The following is a 19,275-nucleotide window of genomic DNA, read 5'->3' as shown; positions in this document are numbered from 1 at the left end:
GTTAACTGTGAAATAAAGCCTTCAATAAAATACCTTTTAGACCCTATGCCTGAGTTCGTTCCCATATTTTTACCCTCGCTTGGGCTCTGCCCACGATATCCACAGGGTGGATGAAGTGTTACAAACTTTAAGGTTTCCCGTAAAATATATTGGCACTAAATGTTTCTCTTTTCTTGATCCCAAATGAATCTTTGCTTTGGGAAAGGACCCGTAGATGTCCCTGAATTCCAAATGAAGCGGAACTTATGATTTTTTAGTAATTAAGTATTTTTATGTTATATCATAAATTTAACCTACTACAGATTTGTGGACAAAGTTTGAAAGAAACCGATTTTTTGAACCGAAATGCATCGGATCACTTTAAGAGGGCATGCGTCGTAAATATGGGCCTTTGAGAACTGAAGCGAATTCCGCTCTGCCAACAAATTATTTTTAAAACTGTGGATGAACTAAGGTGGTTTCGATTAATTTTAGACTTAGAGGGATTCATGAGGAAAGTTTGAGAGAAATCGATTTTCGAACTAAAATTCACCGGACCGCGATAGAGAGAGTGCATCTTAACACCTGGGAACAACACTATGGCCGCAAAATTTCGAAAACATTTGGCGACATTTGACGCCTTTTACATTGCAGGATACCGTTAAAGATTCGTTAGAAGTACTGCGTGACCAATCCCCGCGAAAGTCGTGGAAATCCAGATGGCCCTAATTATCAGAGATGAAAGCCACCGGGGTAAACTGCACGGAATATTATTTGTTGAATAGAAATTGTAACTTGATTTTGGGCCCTGAAATGATCAGGAAATAATCTTAAAGTGAATGAAACCTGATTTAACCCTTAAACTCCCGGTAGTGATTAAAATGAAACTTCTCCTAATAATTTATCCATACATTATTCAGCAAAAAGGTAATGAGAATATTAAAACTTATCAGGGAGAAGCTGCTATCTTGATCTAGCACCAAGTTCTCGTGACTAATTTACAAGGAAATGTGAATTAACAATCAGATCTTGGGAGTTAAAGGGTTAACCCCTTATTAGGGTATTACTTCTGTAATTGAATACTTTGTTACAAGACATTCGTTTGACATGGAAGCGGCGGTTTGTTTTATGAGAAAGAAGAGAAACACTAAAGACTATTACAGCATCATACGCTTCATCTACAAAAGCTGCTGCGGCTAGCGAAAAAATTAAACTTTCGAGAGTCGACAAAGTGATGCAGAAGTTCAGTAAATGGCTTACAGAAATCTTCCTGCATGCTCGTCAGTACCCGCCATGTGACTACGGCACAGCAATATTAGGAGCTAATTGAGTACTGCTGACCCGTTGCTTTTAAAGTCAGTAGAGTTTCAATGGCCGGAGTGATGGCCTTTACGGCGAATGGTTAAAACTTTGGATGACTTATAACTAACGGTTAACTTCTTTCCGTTACGGTTAAGAGGAAAAAATTTAGATTTCACATTTTTTATGACTATCTAATAAAATTTGTTAAATTTTACGCCTAACAGCTAAAACTTTTCACCGTTTTACGACGAACGGTTAATCCCAATGAGATCCTCCTTAAAGTTATTTTTGTTCTTTCCCTGTGATTTTATTAAGTAAAAATATTTGGAGTGAAAGTATTGCTTAAAACTGCTGCTTATAACCATGTTTTCTTATCACTTCGATAGAGAAAAAAGCTTGACTCAATTATCTGTCAGATAACTTCAACTTTAAATCCTTTTGGTCGCTAGTTATTGTGAAGATAACTCAATAATTTTGACGAGTCCGTTATCATTGGGGTTACCGCCAGTTACACCCCGACAACTCTGACCACGGCAAAACGAACCCCCTCCCCCTCCAGCCTGGTTAGAGCGAGTACCGCTACCTCCCCCAGAGTACCCGCCACCTCCTCCTGATGCACCATTATCCTCTGATCCTCCACCTCCACCACCAAAACCTCCTACTGCTCCTGGTGCTGGTCCGCCGTTATTTCCACTGTTCATGCCACCGGCTTGACCACCAGTCCAGCCTTCAGCACGTGACCCACCTCGTTCTCCGTGGTGAGTGCTTGATCGAGTACAACCAGCGCCATGCCAACCAGCACCTACACCCCCATGAAAGGCACCACCTGCTCTGTTACATTCACCTGGCTGCCCTCCAGTGCCTCCCTTCCTAACCCGTGATGGTTCTTTTCCCACACTACTGGTTCCACTTGTTCTCGTCTGACCATTCGTTCCGTTGTAACCACCCGACGCACCACCTCCTCCTCCGGCAGCTAATAACAGGGTATTACTTGTGGTATAGACAAAACTACCACCCCCTCCTCCGGTTCCAGCATTGTCCTCTACAGACAGTCCCAGCTGAGCTGCTGTTAAGGATGTGGATCGACCACCCTTAACCTCCACTGAATTTCCACCACGCTGTCCAACCACAATATTCAGCACTGTTCCTTTATTCAATCTGAACTTTCCTTCTATGGATGCTCCCCTACCACCATAGTATATTCCAGGTCTATATCCATAATTGTATGAATGCGTCCCACCACGAGCTCCCCAGGCCTTTATTTGGTAAAGGGTCGTACGCGGAACAGTGAAGGTCTGAATAACGCCATACCTTCCACTTCGTCCACTTATTGTAAACTCCCAAAAAACTATAATGAAAACACGCATGTGTCATTTATAACCCTAGGATCCTTTCAAATCTGATCCAGCAGTAAAGAGTATTTTTACCTTCTTTACTATTGTAGGAAAATAAGCTAAATCTTCCAGTTGTTGAAAGAGAAACATTTTTACGTTAAAGTTGTACGCTAAGAGGAAGAGTAAAATCTTACTAAACATTTTTGCTTTATATGTCCTTGTTTCTAACCAGAGCAACGTTTTATTGCGGGTCATTATGAACAACCTGAATAATTATCCATTTTTAAAACGCGAGGGAAAAAAGCTTGTCTTTACGTTATTCCTGAAAGTCACAGAAATAGCTACAATGTGTTTTCCAATCAACTTAACGTTTCAGTTAATTGAAGATGGCATCGTTTAAAATGATAATATGATTTTCTTACGAGAGCATTTTTCCCCGTCTCCTTCAAATCCAGTCTTACAAATGCACTCGTGAGATCCCTCAGTATTTTGACAAGCAGCATTGACATCACACCGGTGGGACTTGACTGTGCACTCGTTTATATCTTAGAAAGCAAATGATATTCCGCTAAAAAATTATACTCCACACTGACTTTGTTTATCGTTACACCTTGTCATTAAGTGGCGATAACTTGTGGGCGACAAAATACGCACCCTGATTACACGTGGCTAAGCGGGTCTGGAAAAGGTAATCTCAACGATCCATAAGATTGCCTATGGATAGCCCACGGATTGCCCACAGACTACCCATAGATTTCCCTCGGATTGCCACGGAGTGCCCACGGAGTGCCCACGGAGTCTCTTTGGATTGCCTACGTCGTATCTTCGGATTATATGCTGATTAATTGACCGGGAAATGCTCACCGATTGCCGACGGATTTCCTACGGATTGCTCAAGGGCTTCAATTCATTTTTAAAGCTACAAAATGCATTTAACGACAGTGCAGTGCTTTTAAAAGATGATCATAAAATTTACTTAAACTAGATAATTTTCCCCGTCTCCATTAAATCCGCCCTAACAAACGCCTTTGTGAGATCCTTAAGTATTTTGGCATAAAGCATTGACATTACACCAATGAGTCTCGTTTATATCTTTAAAGGCAAACATATTCCAGTTAAGAAAATCTAGTATGCGGCATAAATATCACAGGATTCATTAAAATGACAGTCCTCACTGGGTATTTTTTACGATTATTCTCTCCCCCACCTAGTGCCCAGATTTTAGGGTACTAAAATAGCTGGGTGAAGTCAAATCGAGTGCTAATTTTTTACCTTTAAAACAAGTGAATTTGAAACAGTCATCACATGAAACGACACTCCAAGTGTATCCATTGTTTGAGCCAAGAGTGTGTACACAGTCCTGATCTGTGTTATTTTTTGGTTGGTTTGCCGCCCAGAATCTAAAGCTACTTATGCCTTTCTTTGCCCACACGAATGATCCTTCTAAGCTTCGATAATTGAGCCCAATCCAGGATCCCTCTCCATTATGCTAATTTTGAAGGTGGACGTTCTCCTCTGACTGTCACAAGATGTGAGTGCATTTTAGAACATTTTGTTTCAGCATTTGACCAAGTAGTGCAAGTGGAGCTTATGAAATAACAATAACCATTGAAATAATCCCATCCAGGCTGGCATAGATCTACATGAGAAATGAATAATTTATCTAGAGCGATGTTAACACATACGAAGAAAAGTACAGTCAAAGGAGATTAACATTCGTGTGTTGTGTCAACATACGATAACTTAACCGATTTTCTGCATCAGTCACTCTTCATAGTCTACTTCCGTAGGGGTACACATAGAGATTAAAGCTACTGTTTCTTGACGGAGGACAGTGAGACAGGGAATGCGTATGTCTGGGGTATAATAGACTGTAATTTCCATGTAAAGCCATGAGAAATGAGGTAAATTAGCATATCCCAGCCAATGAATGACTGCTTCCCTCTGTTGTCTATTTTTCTTCTATTAAAACATTTGTGAACTTCCAAAAAGTCATTATAAGGATATTTTAGGCGAGAGGGGTAAGAGAAGACTTTGATTTTGAGGAGAATGATGTTTGGTCCTGATTCAACAGTACATTACTTTGTGACGGTGTTAAGCAACCTAAGTATTTACCTGAGATGACCGTGTAGATAATTGAAAGAGGATCATATTTTGTTTCGTACAATTCTTTAAAACAAACGCGAAAGCCACTCCTGTTGATATACTGAAGAAAAGGAAAAAGTTTTATTTATTTACTGAATGGAGAGGGTCAGACGGGAAAATAACTAGTACTAGACAATGCCGGGCGCTTCACATCATAAATGGAATTATTTGCCACGACACTAAACTTCTTGATGGCGCCTTGAAAATAAGCTTGAATCAGTATGATAAACAGATATAACATATTTCATTAGGCTTTTTCAGACAGAAAATATTGTCTAGAATCTAACTTACCTCTACCCAAGGGGTTATGCCATTGTGAACAGGACTCAAGTTCCCTTGTTTCGTTGAGTGATTAGCAGAGACAATTACGTTTGGGACTGTAAGGTAGGCGTGGAAGAAGTTAACATCCTGAAAGAGGAAGAATAGAGAGCGTAAACACGTGAATCAGTACCTATCCTCGAACACGCGCCTGGCTTCGAATTAGTGGTAAGGTAGAACGGAAAATGTCTAGTATGTACGCCAAGGAGCAATGATCATTGGTCAGTCACTAATAGGCCTTTATCAAATCAAATAACACACACAAACGCTTGAAATAGTCAATAAAATAGCTAAACCTGCAATGACAACTGACCTTGCAGAAGGCATTATTTTGATCGTCTGGGGGAGCTCTATTGTTGATAAAGTGAATCACGTTGTGTTCTGAGAAGGGGGGCTTGTGAAGATTCATGAACGCCAACCAGTTCTGATAAAAATACGAACACATGAAAATTTCAAGATATTGTTAAGCGTGATGGCTAAGTCGAAATAGGACGAGAAGTTCACACAAATGTTTTTATAGTTCCGTATGTTTGGATCTTTGTTTATCTTTGAGCACTTTTTCCCTTACAATGTTCACCCAAAATTCCAGTTTAACAACATTTCCAGCTGTGTTTCGTTACATCTGGTAGTATCGTGCCAAGATCGAACTTAGTTACGAGAATTGTACGTTCTTTAACACATTGTTGTCAGCATTTGGTGTCAGGGATCTGTTTAAACAGTACTTTAACCTTGACGCCATATGTGAATAGCTTTGGGCATGCTGAAGACGGAGCGCTTAACGGCATGCATACACGCGATTAATCATAACAGCCGAGATTATTGCGTCAAAAATGAATGAAAATAAATACCAAATCAAAGGAAGAAAAAAGATTCTAATTATAATACGACGATAGGCCTGTGAACTACATACTCACAACAGAAATATCCTTGTGGGATCCTGCGTAGTTCTGGAGCTCCCTCAGGCAAACTTTGCAAGAGGACTGCGTGACATCCTCAATCCATATACTAGCTGCGTCACGCTTCAGTCCTGAATGATGGTGCTTGGCAGTTACAAATACTGAGGGTGCACTCGGAAATTTCTTCTTCCAATAAGAGAAAAATGTCCAGGGGTTAGAAATATCCAGGTTCAACCCCGCCCTAGTTACCGTGTAATGTTCTTTTTCAAAGAAAGCTTATTCTTACAGTACCTCTGACCCAATTAATACTAATGAGGACCTGCGCACTAGCAGCAGTGGCATTTTAGAAATTGAGGAATATGCATAAAAAGTAAGGGACTGTTATGGACAAAGAGGAGCTTTTTACGCGATAGAGACCGCCAAACGCTCCGTCATTAATGGCCAATCAAGCTCCTGGGACTCGATCTTATCCTGGTACTTGAGCATCCTACACAGAAAGAAATTTCAGTTTTGTTTGGGGTTTACCACTCTGACAATTATTTCCCACCGATATGGGTGAAACTTCACCATCAAGTTAGGAAGGGATCCATTTGAAGTCTTCTCAAAGACAATTAACGACACTGAGTTGCATACACGCACATTCGTGCATGTATGCAATAACTCATACAGGAAAGGAACGAACGAGTAAAAAAATTATGTTAAAAGATGGGAGATGAAAAAGAAAAAAGGACAAAGGCTAGCTACTTACTGATGGAAAGTTCACGGTTACACAAGTCGTTCCAGTCCACCATTGTGATATCCGTTTTTCGCCTGCCAGCCCACCGACCGGAGCTCCCTGATACACCACCCAATCAATCGTGACGTTTGCGCTCGATTCTCGCTCATTGAAACCTGCTGCCATGACACAAGCGGTGAATCTATCGTAATTGGTGTTCTCAACCCATGACACTGCTGCATCGTGTACATACGACTTGTCACTGGTGTCAATGTGATTGACAGTGATCTGAACTTCAATGGGTTTGTCAGGATAGAACACGTAAGGTTTTAGATGGATCACTACACAGTGAGAATATCCCAGTGTTGGAATGTGAGGCATGTGTTGGCGACCGCGCTGGAATGGAAAAACTGAAAGAAAAAAGGGAGAGAGAGAGAAAGAGAGAGAGAGCGCCGTATTGCTTCTTGATTCTCTTTGCTTTAATGCGATGTCACTTAATAAGCATTTTTAAGCAAAATATAGGTTTAGATCACATATGAAGCACGACAAATTCAACAGTTTCATTGAAAACTTCAAGAAATATATGGTATTTTAGACTCTGAGAATGCAATCATGCAATAGTGCTATTTTCGCTCAAGTTGCCACATATCGTTCGGCAACGCTTCAAATGAACCATGTCTTTTGTTCCGTTCAACTCAAGAGTATTCCTAAATTTCGCTGATATATTTACGAGCAGGTAACAACTTTTTGGATTTTCAGCAACTTTGGATTTTTAGCAACTTTTTTAGCAGTCAAGTGAAAAATTTTTCCATGATTTTTTACGAGCACAATCTGGTCGGTCGGTCCGTCAGTCCACCAGTCCGTCATGATCAGTCCGTTGGTCCGTCAGCCTGTCAGTCAGTCGGTTAGTCAGTTAGTCAGTTGGCCATACTAAACTGGGTCAAGCCAAGCCAAGTCAAAACAGTCAGTCTGTCAGTGTTTTAGTCAGATGTCCATGTTTTGTAGCCCGACCATCATAACATATACTTTACATATATATTTCAAACATTTTCAGCCCAATAAAAGAGCTAAACCGTTGGAAACCCCTACCCTGACAACGACCTGGATGCTGCACGGTAAAATTACGCCTCAAAAGACACGTCTCTCGTTTGAACGAGCACTCGTTGCCGTACGTTGTGCCATTTGACGAACACACGGGCTCGAGGAGCGACGGACAGAGGTCTAAGCACACACAGCGAGCGTCATGCGGTCCAAAGGCCTTACACAGGCCATAGAATAAGCAGGTAACGTGCAGGCACGGATCCAAGTCTTCAAAATAAAATAGAATACAATTATTTCTCAGGTACATTTTTTTTAGTAATGTACTATATTCGACAAGACATATTTAAACGTCGTCGAAAAAAAAAGAGTTTTTTTTACTAAAAACGATCTTCAAATAATTTAAGAATATTCCAAAAAAATTTCCAAATATACGAAAGTATGAAACTTTTTCCAAAATTTAGAGTAGCTACGCCTTTTTGCGAAAGTGAAACGACGAAAAAAAATACAATTAAACAACAAATAGCTACCAACACGAAACAGAAAAGGGTAAATTATTTATTTCCAATAACAAGAAGGTCCAGAGGGGAAAAAAATGGACAAATTCTGACTATGTTTAAGATGACAAATCAATTATTTGATGTTAGTTTCGACTCGAGTCCTGCTTATATCGAAGCTATTGTATCTTCTCCTGGAATCGTTTAATAACATCAATTTCCGAGAAAAAAATTACTTGTCTCATTCAAAAAACCAAACTACTTTCAAAATTTAATCCACAAAATTGGGCAAATTCAAATTCATTAAGGAGCTAGTCAGTACCTCAAAATCGCAAAATGAATGTGTCGCCGAAAATAAAATGCATCATGGCACTCACCTCCTACGACAACATAATCAACTGAAGTGGCGCTTTTACTTTCCTCTTTGCCCTGGTATTTTCTTACACAAACCTTCGTATCTTTCCTTGAGGTGAACTGTAGTCAAGAGGAAAATATATTTTGCCGTCAAGTTAATTACTTTAACGGCCAAAAATAAACGTAAATAACAATAATGGAAAGAACAAGAAGCTGGAAGACGTCAAGAGCAAACGTTTGATCCTCATCGATTTGTTAAAAAATGAAAACACTGCATTCCGATTTTAAATGTTTCATATTCTGAAATTATAAAGACAAAATGCGCTTTTTGAAAAGAGGTCAATTGCGATGCCATGGTGCACATTGTTTGCGTTCAAAAATTGTTAATTGATATAGAAATTAAGAGATATCAACTAGCACTTTACTAACTCCGCCAAAGAGCCGATAGAAATATCTTGTTCGTTCCAATTCACACCCATTACACATACTGTCTACCGAGGACAATCCTTTAAAATGTTCTAAAACAGCTATAACACTGGAATCTTACCTCCACCCAAGCTGTAATGGCACTGCATTGAGGGGGAAGAGCGTCCGAGAGGTTATTGATGTACCCCTGCTTTGGTGTCACTACCACAACAGGGGGAGCATAAAACGGATCGGTGAAGTTTATACTCTGAAATATGAAGAAAAACGAATGACATAAGTTGCTGAAAAATACTCTTTGAATTCGCAAGAATAGTATTACGTTACCACCACCGCCATCCCCTTGCACAACAACCGTGGGAACCACATTACCTTAGCCCATTTAATATTACTTTATCTCATTTAAAATTCGTCACAGAATTACTTTCTTCGATAAAGGTCGTTTTACACTTACTAATCTATCCCCTTTTTTATTTGGAATCTGTATCGAATTAAAAAAAAAAAACGGTTGATATCAATTAAATGACTAAGTTACCCATATCATAAGTTTAAACCTGACCTGACAGTACGCATGTTTACTGTGATGGGATTTTGAGCTTGCATTGTTCAGCATTATAGTTTTGGTTAAAGTGAAGTTTCCAACCTTTAGAGTTGTAAATGCCATCCAGTTCTGTAAAATGAAATGGCTAATAATTGATAAATAGGTTGAAAAAATTTAAAAAATGCATCAATTTATTCATTGATTTATTGCTCATCGGTCAGTTAGTCATTAACTCATTAACTCCGTCCGTCTGTTATTCAGTCAGTTAGTGATACGAATTGCTAATCACTCATTAAGGAGCTAGTCAGTAAGCCAGTCAGCGAGTGAGTTATGTTATTCAATCACTCAATTGAATTGGTCAGCCAGTCAGTAGGTCAGTCAATCCTTCTGTCAGTCAATAAGTCAGTGAGTTGAACAAACAGTCAGCCAGTCACTCAGTCGGCCTATCTGTCAATCAAAAGTTTTTCAGTCACCTAATTAATCAGTTGATCAGTCATTCAATAAGTCAATCAGACTGTCGGTCCGTTAATTGGACGGCTAGAAGGTTATTTCGATTAATCATGAGTGTTACAGCCAATCATTCTTTCAGAGAATAAACTGATATGATGACTGGATAATGACAAAAGGTAGCTTATTAGAATGGTAAGAGCACATAAATAAATTATCGAATACTGAGGTTGAAATAATTCCCTTACCATTCGGATATCTTTGTGTAATCCATCAAGAATCTTTGTCTCCCTGAAACAAACTTTAAAATTGTCCTTATTCAAGTCTTTTACCCAAATAGCCATAGCATCTTGTGGTCTCTTCAGAATCTCATGGCAGGCAGATACTAAAACAGTCGGTGAAGTCTTAAAGCGCTAAAAGAAACACAAACGAAAAAAGAGGAAAGAAATTGAATAGTTTACGAAGTAAGTTTGAAGCAAAATTGACAGATAAAAACTCTATCGAGGACAGTTAAATGGTCTACTGATAATGCCATGTCAGTGTTAGCATCGGAACTACAAGCAATAATTCTACACGCTTTTTGGCTTAACTTCTATCGGAAATTATGTTTTTCCCTTTGTCAGACGCTTGAAACAAAAGTAAATAAAAACTCTCTTGAATCGAACCTTTTCAAAGTTGATAGTAATACACTCGGTTCCGGTAGTCCATGGATCCAACGCCACAATTCCTAGCTGAGATCCAAGAGGTGTAGATTGCAAAGCAATCCAGTTCACTTCAGCAGAACCTTTTGAACCTTCCCCATACTCCAACACACAAACTGTGAACCCACCAGTAGAAACAGACTCCACCCAGACTGCTGCACCAAACCGATATGTTGGACTTTTTACAGTATGTCCAAATGAAGCGAATACCTTGACTTGCTGCCCATCAGAGAAAGGACGTTGGAAGGAAATTTCCTTACAGCCAAACAGGCCCGGTGTCAAAATCGTTACATTGTCTTTCCCTGCCTTTATGATCGGTGCTGTCAAAAGAAAGATGGCATGATATTTTTTTGCTATTTGCTTCATCCAAATTTCGTAACGGCTGTAAGATGCATAAATTGTTGATGCGACATCCCTATCATAATTTTCGAAAAGTGAATATTCAAGCGTCACCTCAAGAGGAAAAAGTCAAGCCAGCTTGTGATTAGCCAGCTTTCACCAGCTGTGATTAGCGCTTTTCTATAAAGTGTTTATCCAACAGCCTGCTATGGTAAGGTCTGGAATTTCCCTATATCTTCCCTTGTTGATGTCTTTCAAAAATGGAGTCTTCTAACCTACGTTTATAACAAAAAAGGTCACGGGTTCTGACACTTCGCTTCCTTTCAGAGTGGGATTTGTCTAGTGTTATGGACATGCTTCGGGGTGATGTTATTCTGAATTTGCTAATGAAAACCCGCCAGTCACAGCCGAGGATAACGCTTTATGAGGTAACGCACAACATTACCTGTGTAGCGATAGCAATATGAATGATTAAGATCCCTATCGCAAGACGTTCTTAAATGTGCATCAATGCATTAGCGCGGTGAACCTGAAAAATTGCTGTATAATTTTCGGCTTATGAATAACTGATTTAAAAACATTGTTGAAGACAGCGGGAAATCGAGGTGGACACAGTTCAGTCTCGGAGAAGGTTTTCCGAAGTTCTATACTCGAAAGTCCTGTAGTAAACAATAAAGATAACATCTTCAATTTCTGTCCACGTTGGATTTTATCCAGTAACTCCTCTCCTCGTTAAAGGAGTGAAGTGGTAAATTTTAAAACTAAAAGGATCGCACTCCTATTCATGTGAACTTAGTCCTTGCATATTTCATGTTTTTTTTTTCCTTGAAATCTTCCTTGAAAATTCTGATTTAAGGAAATAACGTGTTTTGAAAGAATCATCCGCTGATGGCAAAGATAGAGAACAATAGATATTCACAACCAGTTCCGGTGACGCAAAGGGGAAACAGTTACCCAACTTTTTTAAACTTTTCGATGTATCGCAGCACACAGTGACGCTGTTCCTTAAAAACCACTTTTTTACTTCGGTTGATTAAAATGGAACTCTTAAAAATTATATCTGTTGTTAACACCAACTATGAAAGCTTTCTGTATGTAACCAAAAAGCGGGGTTAACTTAATTGCCTTAGCAAGAATTGTGGTATCATTCTCGAAAAGTATTCAAGAAAGTTGTACACGACCTATGATTTATCTTTCCATGTGCATGTAAAAAGAAAATATTATCGTTACTCTAAAAGAATTGGATTTCTGATCCAAAAGTTTTTTCCTAGATTAAATGTGCGGTTCAATCAGCAATTGACAGAGTCCAAGAGTTTTCTTGAAGAACACAAAAAATGAACTGTCGAGAAAAGCAACAAATGAATCCAGTTGAAGCTTACAGCTTTAACAACTATCATTTCAAATAAAGGATTTATTTGATTGATTGATTGAGTTGAAAAACTAAACTCCAATGGTTTGATCGACGGACTTGTGGTCGAAGGTCCGTCTTCCCGATAGGAGTTATAATGAGCACGTGCTCTGCCAATACTGAAACAATTTTTCGTTTTCAAAGTTTCAATCCAGACTATTTTGGAGCAGATGTAATTTTCCATACATGTAAGCTAACAGAAGGTTAAAGGTAAAAGCGAAATTAAAATCCTACGCACGCAAATCTAAATGAAGGGGTTTCTTGACACGGAATAAGATATAGCCTATGATATTATATCTTATTTTAAAAACCAGTGATTCTTGCGAAAACTGCCGTTAGACGAGAATCTACATCAGAAACGCCGACAAGGTTTACCGGAATTTGTTGCCTGATTAAAATTGGCGAAAGTTAACAGAACAGTATTGGAAACGGCTGAAAATCAAGTTGAATATAATTATCTTTGCGATAGTTTTCCGGTTTTTCTGTCGAATAATTTTTTTTTTCCGGTTCACAATACGCCAGATCACGTTTATTATTAATTTTCCTCTTGGATTTTTCCATAGAATCTGCTCCTTGAAAAAGGATCAGACACATTCTATAACAAAAAAATGAACTAAATTAATTTGAAAATCCTAAAGGGAAGCGAGAGGATTGCCTGAAATTCTAATGCTACATGCCATACGAAAGGAAGTTCTTGGATTAACAGGTAAACAAAAATCAGGGTTAACATTATGATTACAGCGAGAGTTTTCGGCATCCTTTTTGATTAATATTCTAAGCTTCACAACTGAATATTCAAGACCGAAAAATTTTGTCGATTAAAAATTTTACCGATAATAAAACTTAAATATATAAAAGTACTAATTAAAAATTCGTACTTAAAAATTAAGATTAAAACTAAAAGTAAAAGTAAAAAATTAAAATTCTTATCGCAATATTTCTAACAGAACTTTAATAAAAGTGTTCTTTGAATAAGCAAGTCTTTATAGAAATTTTAAATTTTGAAATATCATCATGCATGGGCTCTGGCAAGGAGTTCCAAATTGTAGGTGCTGCAAACGAGAATGATCTTCAGCCATATTTCTTCAGTTTTGCTGATGGTATTGTGAGAAGCCTCTTAGAAGAAGATCTTAAGCTTCTTGATGGTTTGTAGGGTTGCAATATTTCTGTGATATAGTAAGCTGGGCTCGACGGCTAGTAAAGACGCAATGAACAGTCGATCTAATCGAGATGCGAATCAATTAACAATTACTGCTTTCACACTTACTACAAAGTATCACCGTGCTCCTCAAGCAAAACAGTGCGACTGCAAGGCGTTGAACCAACTCAGTTGTTATCATATCTTCTTGAATAAAGAATAAGCGAATGGCCCAGATGTTTGGTTTGTAATATCTTCAGACCCTATAGTTCCAGCTAATCGGCTGAAGGTGTAAACCGTATTGCGTGTAGATATTTCTCTTAATGTGGGAGAAATAGACGTCATTGCTCATCCAAACTGCTAAAACGTGTCTGCTTGAGCAAAATGTCCGTATATGGCTGCGTTAAAGCTCAAAATGGAAAGTGGCTGAATGAACATAATATCACATATTTTTTGTAAAGTTGATCCGTTTCATTCTTTATTGACTCTCTTTTTTAATGACACTTTTACCAAATTTTTCTCTGAGCTACATAGGGCTTGCATGCACTATGTTATTTTTCCAGTTTGTTCTTATGCATTACCTTCCCGTTGCAATATAAGACCATATAGGACACAGGGAGCTCACAGCAACGAAAAGTAGGCTTGAAAATCTCCGAATTGAAGCGTCCAGAAGAGGGGAATGCGCTATTACCTACACAACTTTTTGGGTTATCCAGTGTGGAATCAATGATAATTTGACAATTTTCGATCTTTTATTTTCAATTTTTCGTTCAATTTTCTCTATCAGGCCCTTGCAAAAAGATTTGGAGGTTTGTTATGATATGAAGTGGCATTGCGAAATTTGCTTTTCCTTCGTTAGATCAGTGTATGTTCTCCAAACCAAACTATTTCTTTTTTAATAATATTTTGTATGATAGAGTAATATTTGGAAATTAGGGCATTTTAGATGAGACTCAGGCATGCAGTGTACGTGTAACGAGCTTCAGCAATATGTAATTATGTGAACGGCCTCAGCTGGCAATAAAAGCAATTTCAAGGCTATTTGTGATCAAATTAGGATGCCCTGTGATCGGAATCTGTTACAGGGGACAAACTTCATGCATGGCCACTGGAAATATGCCCAACCCGCTACATCTACACGGAATTTCTCCATGTGCCAGGCAAACCTGTAGATCATACACAAATACTTAAAAAAAATTCTTTAATCGTAGCTTTATTGAAAATCAGAATGATCTAAATTAATTACAAAATAGCTTGCGACTACTTTCATTGATAACAACGGTACTAGACTATTAGGAAAGTGATGAAAAAACAACTAAACTTTGCAAAAACTTTTGATGATTAATGATAACGCATATGCCCTCAAGAAAGAAGTCTTGTTTTGATACGTCAAAAAAGAATAACTGCTTCCCGCGGAATCCACACTCCTGGGATGCAATGCCAGCCACCTACGAGAACAAACGAAAATTAACCATTTAGGAGAAATTAGGTGCCAGTCACTCTTAGGGGTTCAACGGTTTAAAGTTTTTTTTTCCTTTACAATATGCTACTCAGATACATTCCAAATCAACTGGTAAATGTGGGGAAATAATTGACATTTTTACTGTGTTAAGATTGTACATGTATAAGAGCTTGAGAGGTAAGACCTCTTCAGATTTCCTCAAACGGTAGGGAACGTCATTTTTCATAATTCTAATGGGTTTGCCTTCCAAACTGATCACTAAATTGTATAAAGTGCCCAAATTTGAAATGGCAGGTTGTTATTTGGAGGCTGTTGTTTTGATCGAACACCAAATTTTACAAAAAAATTTACATGGACATGCAAGCGACTAAAAGTGAGAATTAGTTCAAACAAATCTTGAGTTTGAATGGTTTAACTTGGTAGTTCGCAAAATTAATTATATTAACGTAAGGTATGCGATGGTCACAGATAATGTCTTTATGGAAAGGAAAAGAAAATATGTAACCACTATCTTACTTCTTGACTATCAGTTGCTTTGAAAAACGTTTCAATAAAATCACAACAAAGAAAGCGATCCGAAGTGTCGATGTAGTACCAAACTTTGTTATCAAGATAAGCCAGGTGGAGTCGTAAAAATCACAAAAGATATGTAGATAGAACAAGCCGACAAGAGAGAGAATTGAAATTATGCGCAGAGTGGTGAAATTATAAACGTTTTCAAAATGACTTCTCTTAGAACCCAGAGTGAAAATAGAAAAAGCAGTCTAGAATTTTCAAGGACTTTAGGTTGATTATTAGCAATAAAGTTATGCTTACTTTTTCTAAGTTAGAATCAAAATTATATGATGACTTGTACAAACAACTTCTCGTATATAAAACAGTCAAAGTTACTTTCATGTCAGAGTTTAATGTCCAGTTTTACTCACTGATTTTAAAAAGGCTTATTGGTCTCCGCAACCGCAGATGGCACAGTTGCCAGGGTCAAACCTATTGCACAATATTTGGCAGAATCGGTTGCACTTTGAATCTTCATCCCTCTGGATCTTATCCCAGAATGCTTTAAGTGGGCTATATTTTGCTAAAAGTGAACGAACTTTATGTCAGGATAGAATACAATCTTATTAACAATACATTTTAGTATCACAGCTGAGGTCTGGAATAGCTTTGGGGTTGTAGTTTTTTTTCCTAAATTGACAGATACTATGGTTTGTTATGGGAAAATTCTCTATTGATGGATTGATTTAAAATCGATCATATATTTCAGCATCTTTCTTTCCAGATGCCTGTTAGCTACAGGGTTTCAAGGGTGTTCCATTTTGGACTTCCAGATCGTGATATAGCATTCTGTTTATCACAAAATAAAAGTAGTGTGTTTGGAATTGCAAAAAAACCAACAAAATAAACTTACAGATGAGTCCACCATCAGGTGTGTCTCTATAACTAAAGGTTTCTTAAAGATATGCGCAGATTTGGCAAAAGAGCTTTTGGCAGTGTGGGGTTGGGCACCAGTTTCGAAACACGTTTTTAAAGTAATAATTTTAGATATATAAGATTCATATATTTGCACTGCGGTGAAGAAACGAATATAAGAGATCCTCGCAGCTAAAAACACTACTGAACTACTGGTTGAAATAAGAGCTGAAAAAATTTTTTCAGGTCCGTACGGGATTTGAATCCATGGCCTTTGCGATACTACCAACTGCAGCGTTCTACCAACTGAGCTAGCAGGCCAACTGGGAGCTGGTCAATATGTAAGGTCCAAATAAACCATCTAAGTGATGAATAATGATTTTAGATATATGAAATTCATATATTTGCACTGCGGTGAAGAAACGAATATAAGAGATCCTAGCAGCTAAGAACACTACTGAACGAGTAGTTGAAATAAGACCTGAAAAAAAAATTTTATTTATCAACTACAAGTTCAGTAGTATTCTTAGCTGCAAGGATCTCTTATAAACGTTTTTAGAGTTTTGCAATCTCTTGCACATTTCCTCAGACAGTGGCAATTGAACAGTCATTCATCATTAGAACAACAAAGAAAAAGGCATCTGTTACAGCAATATGCAATTGAATTTGTTGACAACATAACATTTTGCGACTACTCTGATGGAAGTTGTTAATGATGGCAGAGTCATGAATGAAATCATAGGCAAATTTAGGCTTTCGAAAGAAATATAGCTCTAAATTGAACTGATCTGGGCAAGTGATCGCAAAACATGATATACAGACAAAGAACACAAACTTTGGCAAGACTAGGAAAAGTGTCCACTCCCGAAAAAATTTTTAATATATTTTTTTTCTTCAAGTCTGCTGGTGGGATATGTTAGTTGTAAGACGGTTATTTACCTTCTCGTGGTGATTCCGGTTTGTCCGAATAACGAACACGTGACGTCACCAAGACGATCATGGCTGCAAGTATGATAACACCAAGGGTCCTCATGATCACAAATGTGCTCGACGTGGAATCCTGTTTCGCAGAGGAAACTAAAAGGAGAAAAAAAAGGAAAAAAAAATTCCTTGGATCAGTACTTAAAATTTGAACTATAGTGACACTGCCTTCGCTTTTGATCCTGTCTATTTATCTCAGCTGGTAACAATACAGTTCTTTGTGGTCGAGCTTTGAAAATTGCGAGTTAAAACCCTTGTTTTCATAGTCTCTCAGTTTCTATTTGCCTTGCGGCAAAGTGATGAAAAAATGGTGGGCGGGGGGGGGCTTGTCTCTTTAGACTTGTCCTTCTGCTTGATGTTTTGATACGGTTGATTCATCCGGAGAACCTCCTTGTGGACATTGTGAATTTACAGCATTTGGTTAGCAATTTGTTCATACGTCAGCGTGCGTTCATCGAGATGTGAAGCAAGCGAAAAGTTTGGAGAGCACGAAAGATGCTCTAGCTTCTTGAGTGCTCTCCAAACTTCCCAAGTGCTCCATATCTCGATGAACGCACAGCTGACGTATGAACCAATTGTTTTATAACATTTTCAATTTTTTTTTTCGAGGGATTTGTTTGCTGACTTCATAAGCGTGCATAGTAGGAATATAAAGCACGCTCACGCGATTGAATTTGATTAGACAAATTTACTCACTATGTTATAATAAATTATGTTCTAAAGTTGAATGCTCAGCCGAGAGCTAAATAATTAGTATGTGCCATCAAATGGTAACGTGTGAACTAAGGTAATAATTTCGCGCGCATTTTGGAAAAGGTCCTACAACTTCACAAGCCTTTAGGCGAGGGAAATAAATCGAATTTTTACAAAGCTCTCCTCGCTGTTTAAAAAAATATTGCCTATAATTTTTCGTGAATAAAATGATACGAGCACCAGTTCAGGATGCACTCAAAATTTCGCTTTTCATATGTCAGACTTTGCTTTAAAGTATAAATTATTCATTATAAATTATAAGTTTTAAATTAACGCTAAGATTTCGCGCCAAAATGAAGGAGTAATTTCTCATCCATGACATGATCAAAGAGTACTCAAGAAGAGGTTAAGTTGTGCGATCTGTCATAATTCAGTGTACTTCGGTTTCAATGTACATTGGAAAGATTCCGACTCCTGGCTCAGAGTTCCCCTAAAATTCATAACTTCTCGCACTTCATGTTATAGCTTGCTAAGACAGACGAGACCATCAAAGCCTATTGCACAACGCATATAAAAAATGTCTAAGATATTCAAACGCCCTTAAATACTAGATAATCATTATTTGGGTTCATTTTGCTATCAAACGTTTTTTTGAAGACCTATATCATTTCACCACACAGATTGTTTCCAACCGAGTTGTTTGAAACTCGAAGAATTATTGATAGAAGCCATTATATTACTACTGTTAAGTGTCCCGGTAATTCATCACTGAAAGTTCAATTGATGCAACAGTGCAGCAGGAGATGCCTTCCCCAAACAGAAATTAACAGAACCAGTTTGATAGGTATATTGCAATACAAGAGACAAACGCACCTCTTCTTGTCAAGTTACTGGCTGAACCGTATAAAGATGTTCTATCAACTGGCGAGGGGTTTATATACTAAATTCAAATATGCCTCAAGACAAAATGATGACGTTACTTTCTTTCATTGGCCTACCATTTTGATGAAAAGATAATACCTACTGCGAGGAACAATGATTCCAATTTGAGAAGTGGGTTGGGCGTGTTTTGAGCAAACTTTTTGTCTGACTAACATTTTTTACACGGTCCCATTAGCTATATTGGCTTTAAAACCCACCTATTTAAAAAAAAG

At 38.0% G+C, this 19,275-nt stretch overlaps 2 protein-coding genes and 1 long non-coding RNA gene across 3 annotated transcripts; all 3 read right to left on the bottom strand.

Moving 5' to 3' along the window:
• Positions 1-1,588: 1,588 nt before the first annotated feature.
• On the bottom strand, positions 1,589-3,723 carry LOC131788960 (uncharacterized). Its single transcript, XM_066166353.1, has 3 exons — positions 3,687-3,723; positions 3,038-3,160; positions 1,589-2,629 (listed from the first exon to the last, which is right to left on the bottom strand). The coding sequence occupies exons 1-3, from the start codon at positions 3,721-3,723 to the stop codon at positions 1,731-1,733; spliced, it is 1,059 nt and encodes a 352-aa protein (XP_066022450.1). The 3' UTR covers positions 1,589-1,730.
• A 99-nt stretch (positions 3,724-3,822) lies between these two features.
• Positions 3,823-13,777, bottom strand: LOC131796274 (uncharacterized). Its single transcript, XM_066166352.1, is given in 14 exon segments — positions 3,823-4,132; positions 4,134-4,254; positions 4,731-4,821; positions 5,052-5,168; positions 5,392-5,502; positions 5,993-6,160; positions 6,723-7,099; positions 7,779-7,997; positions 8,602-8,698; positions 9,126-9,251; positions 9,561-9,671; positions 10,238-10,402; positions 10,655-11,010; positions 13,705-13,777. Coding segments are annotated over 14 exon segments (2,442 nt in total).
• Positions 13,778-14,791: 1,014 nt separating this feature from the next.
• On the bottom strand, positions 14,792-19,050 carry LOC131796268 (uncharacterized). Its single transcript, XR_009341113.2, has 4 exons — positions 18,995-19,050; positions 17,387-17,524; positions 15,964-16,115; positions 14,792-15,023 (listed from the first exon to the last, which is right to left on the bottom strand). It is a non-coding gene; the product is annotated as an uncharacterized lncRNA (long non-coding RNA).
• Between the last annotated feature and the right edge of the window lie 225 nt (positions 19,051-19,275).

Source organism: Pocillopora verrucosa, chromosome 5 (genome assembly GCF_036669915.1).
Source record: "Pocillopora verrucosa isolate sample1 chromosome 5, ASM3666991v2, whole genome shotgun sequence".
NCBI classification, from domain to species: Eukaryota; Metazoa; Cnidaria; class Anthozoa; order Scleractinia; family Pocilloporidae; genus Pocillopora; species Pocillopora verrucosa.
The sequence above is the reverse complement of the archived record's forward strand: the minus strand, read 5'-3'. Positions and strand labels throughout refer to the sequence as shown.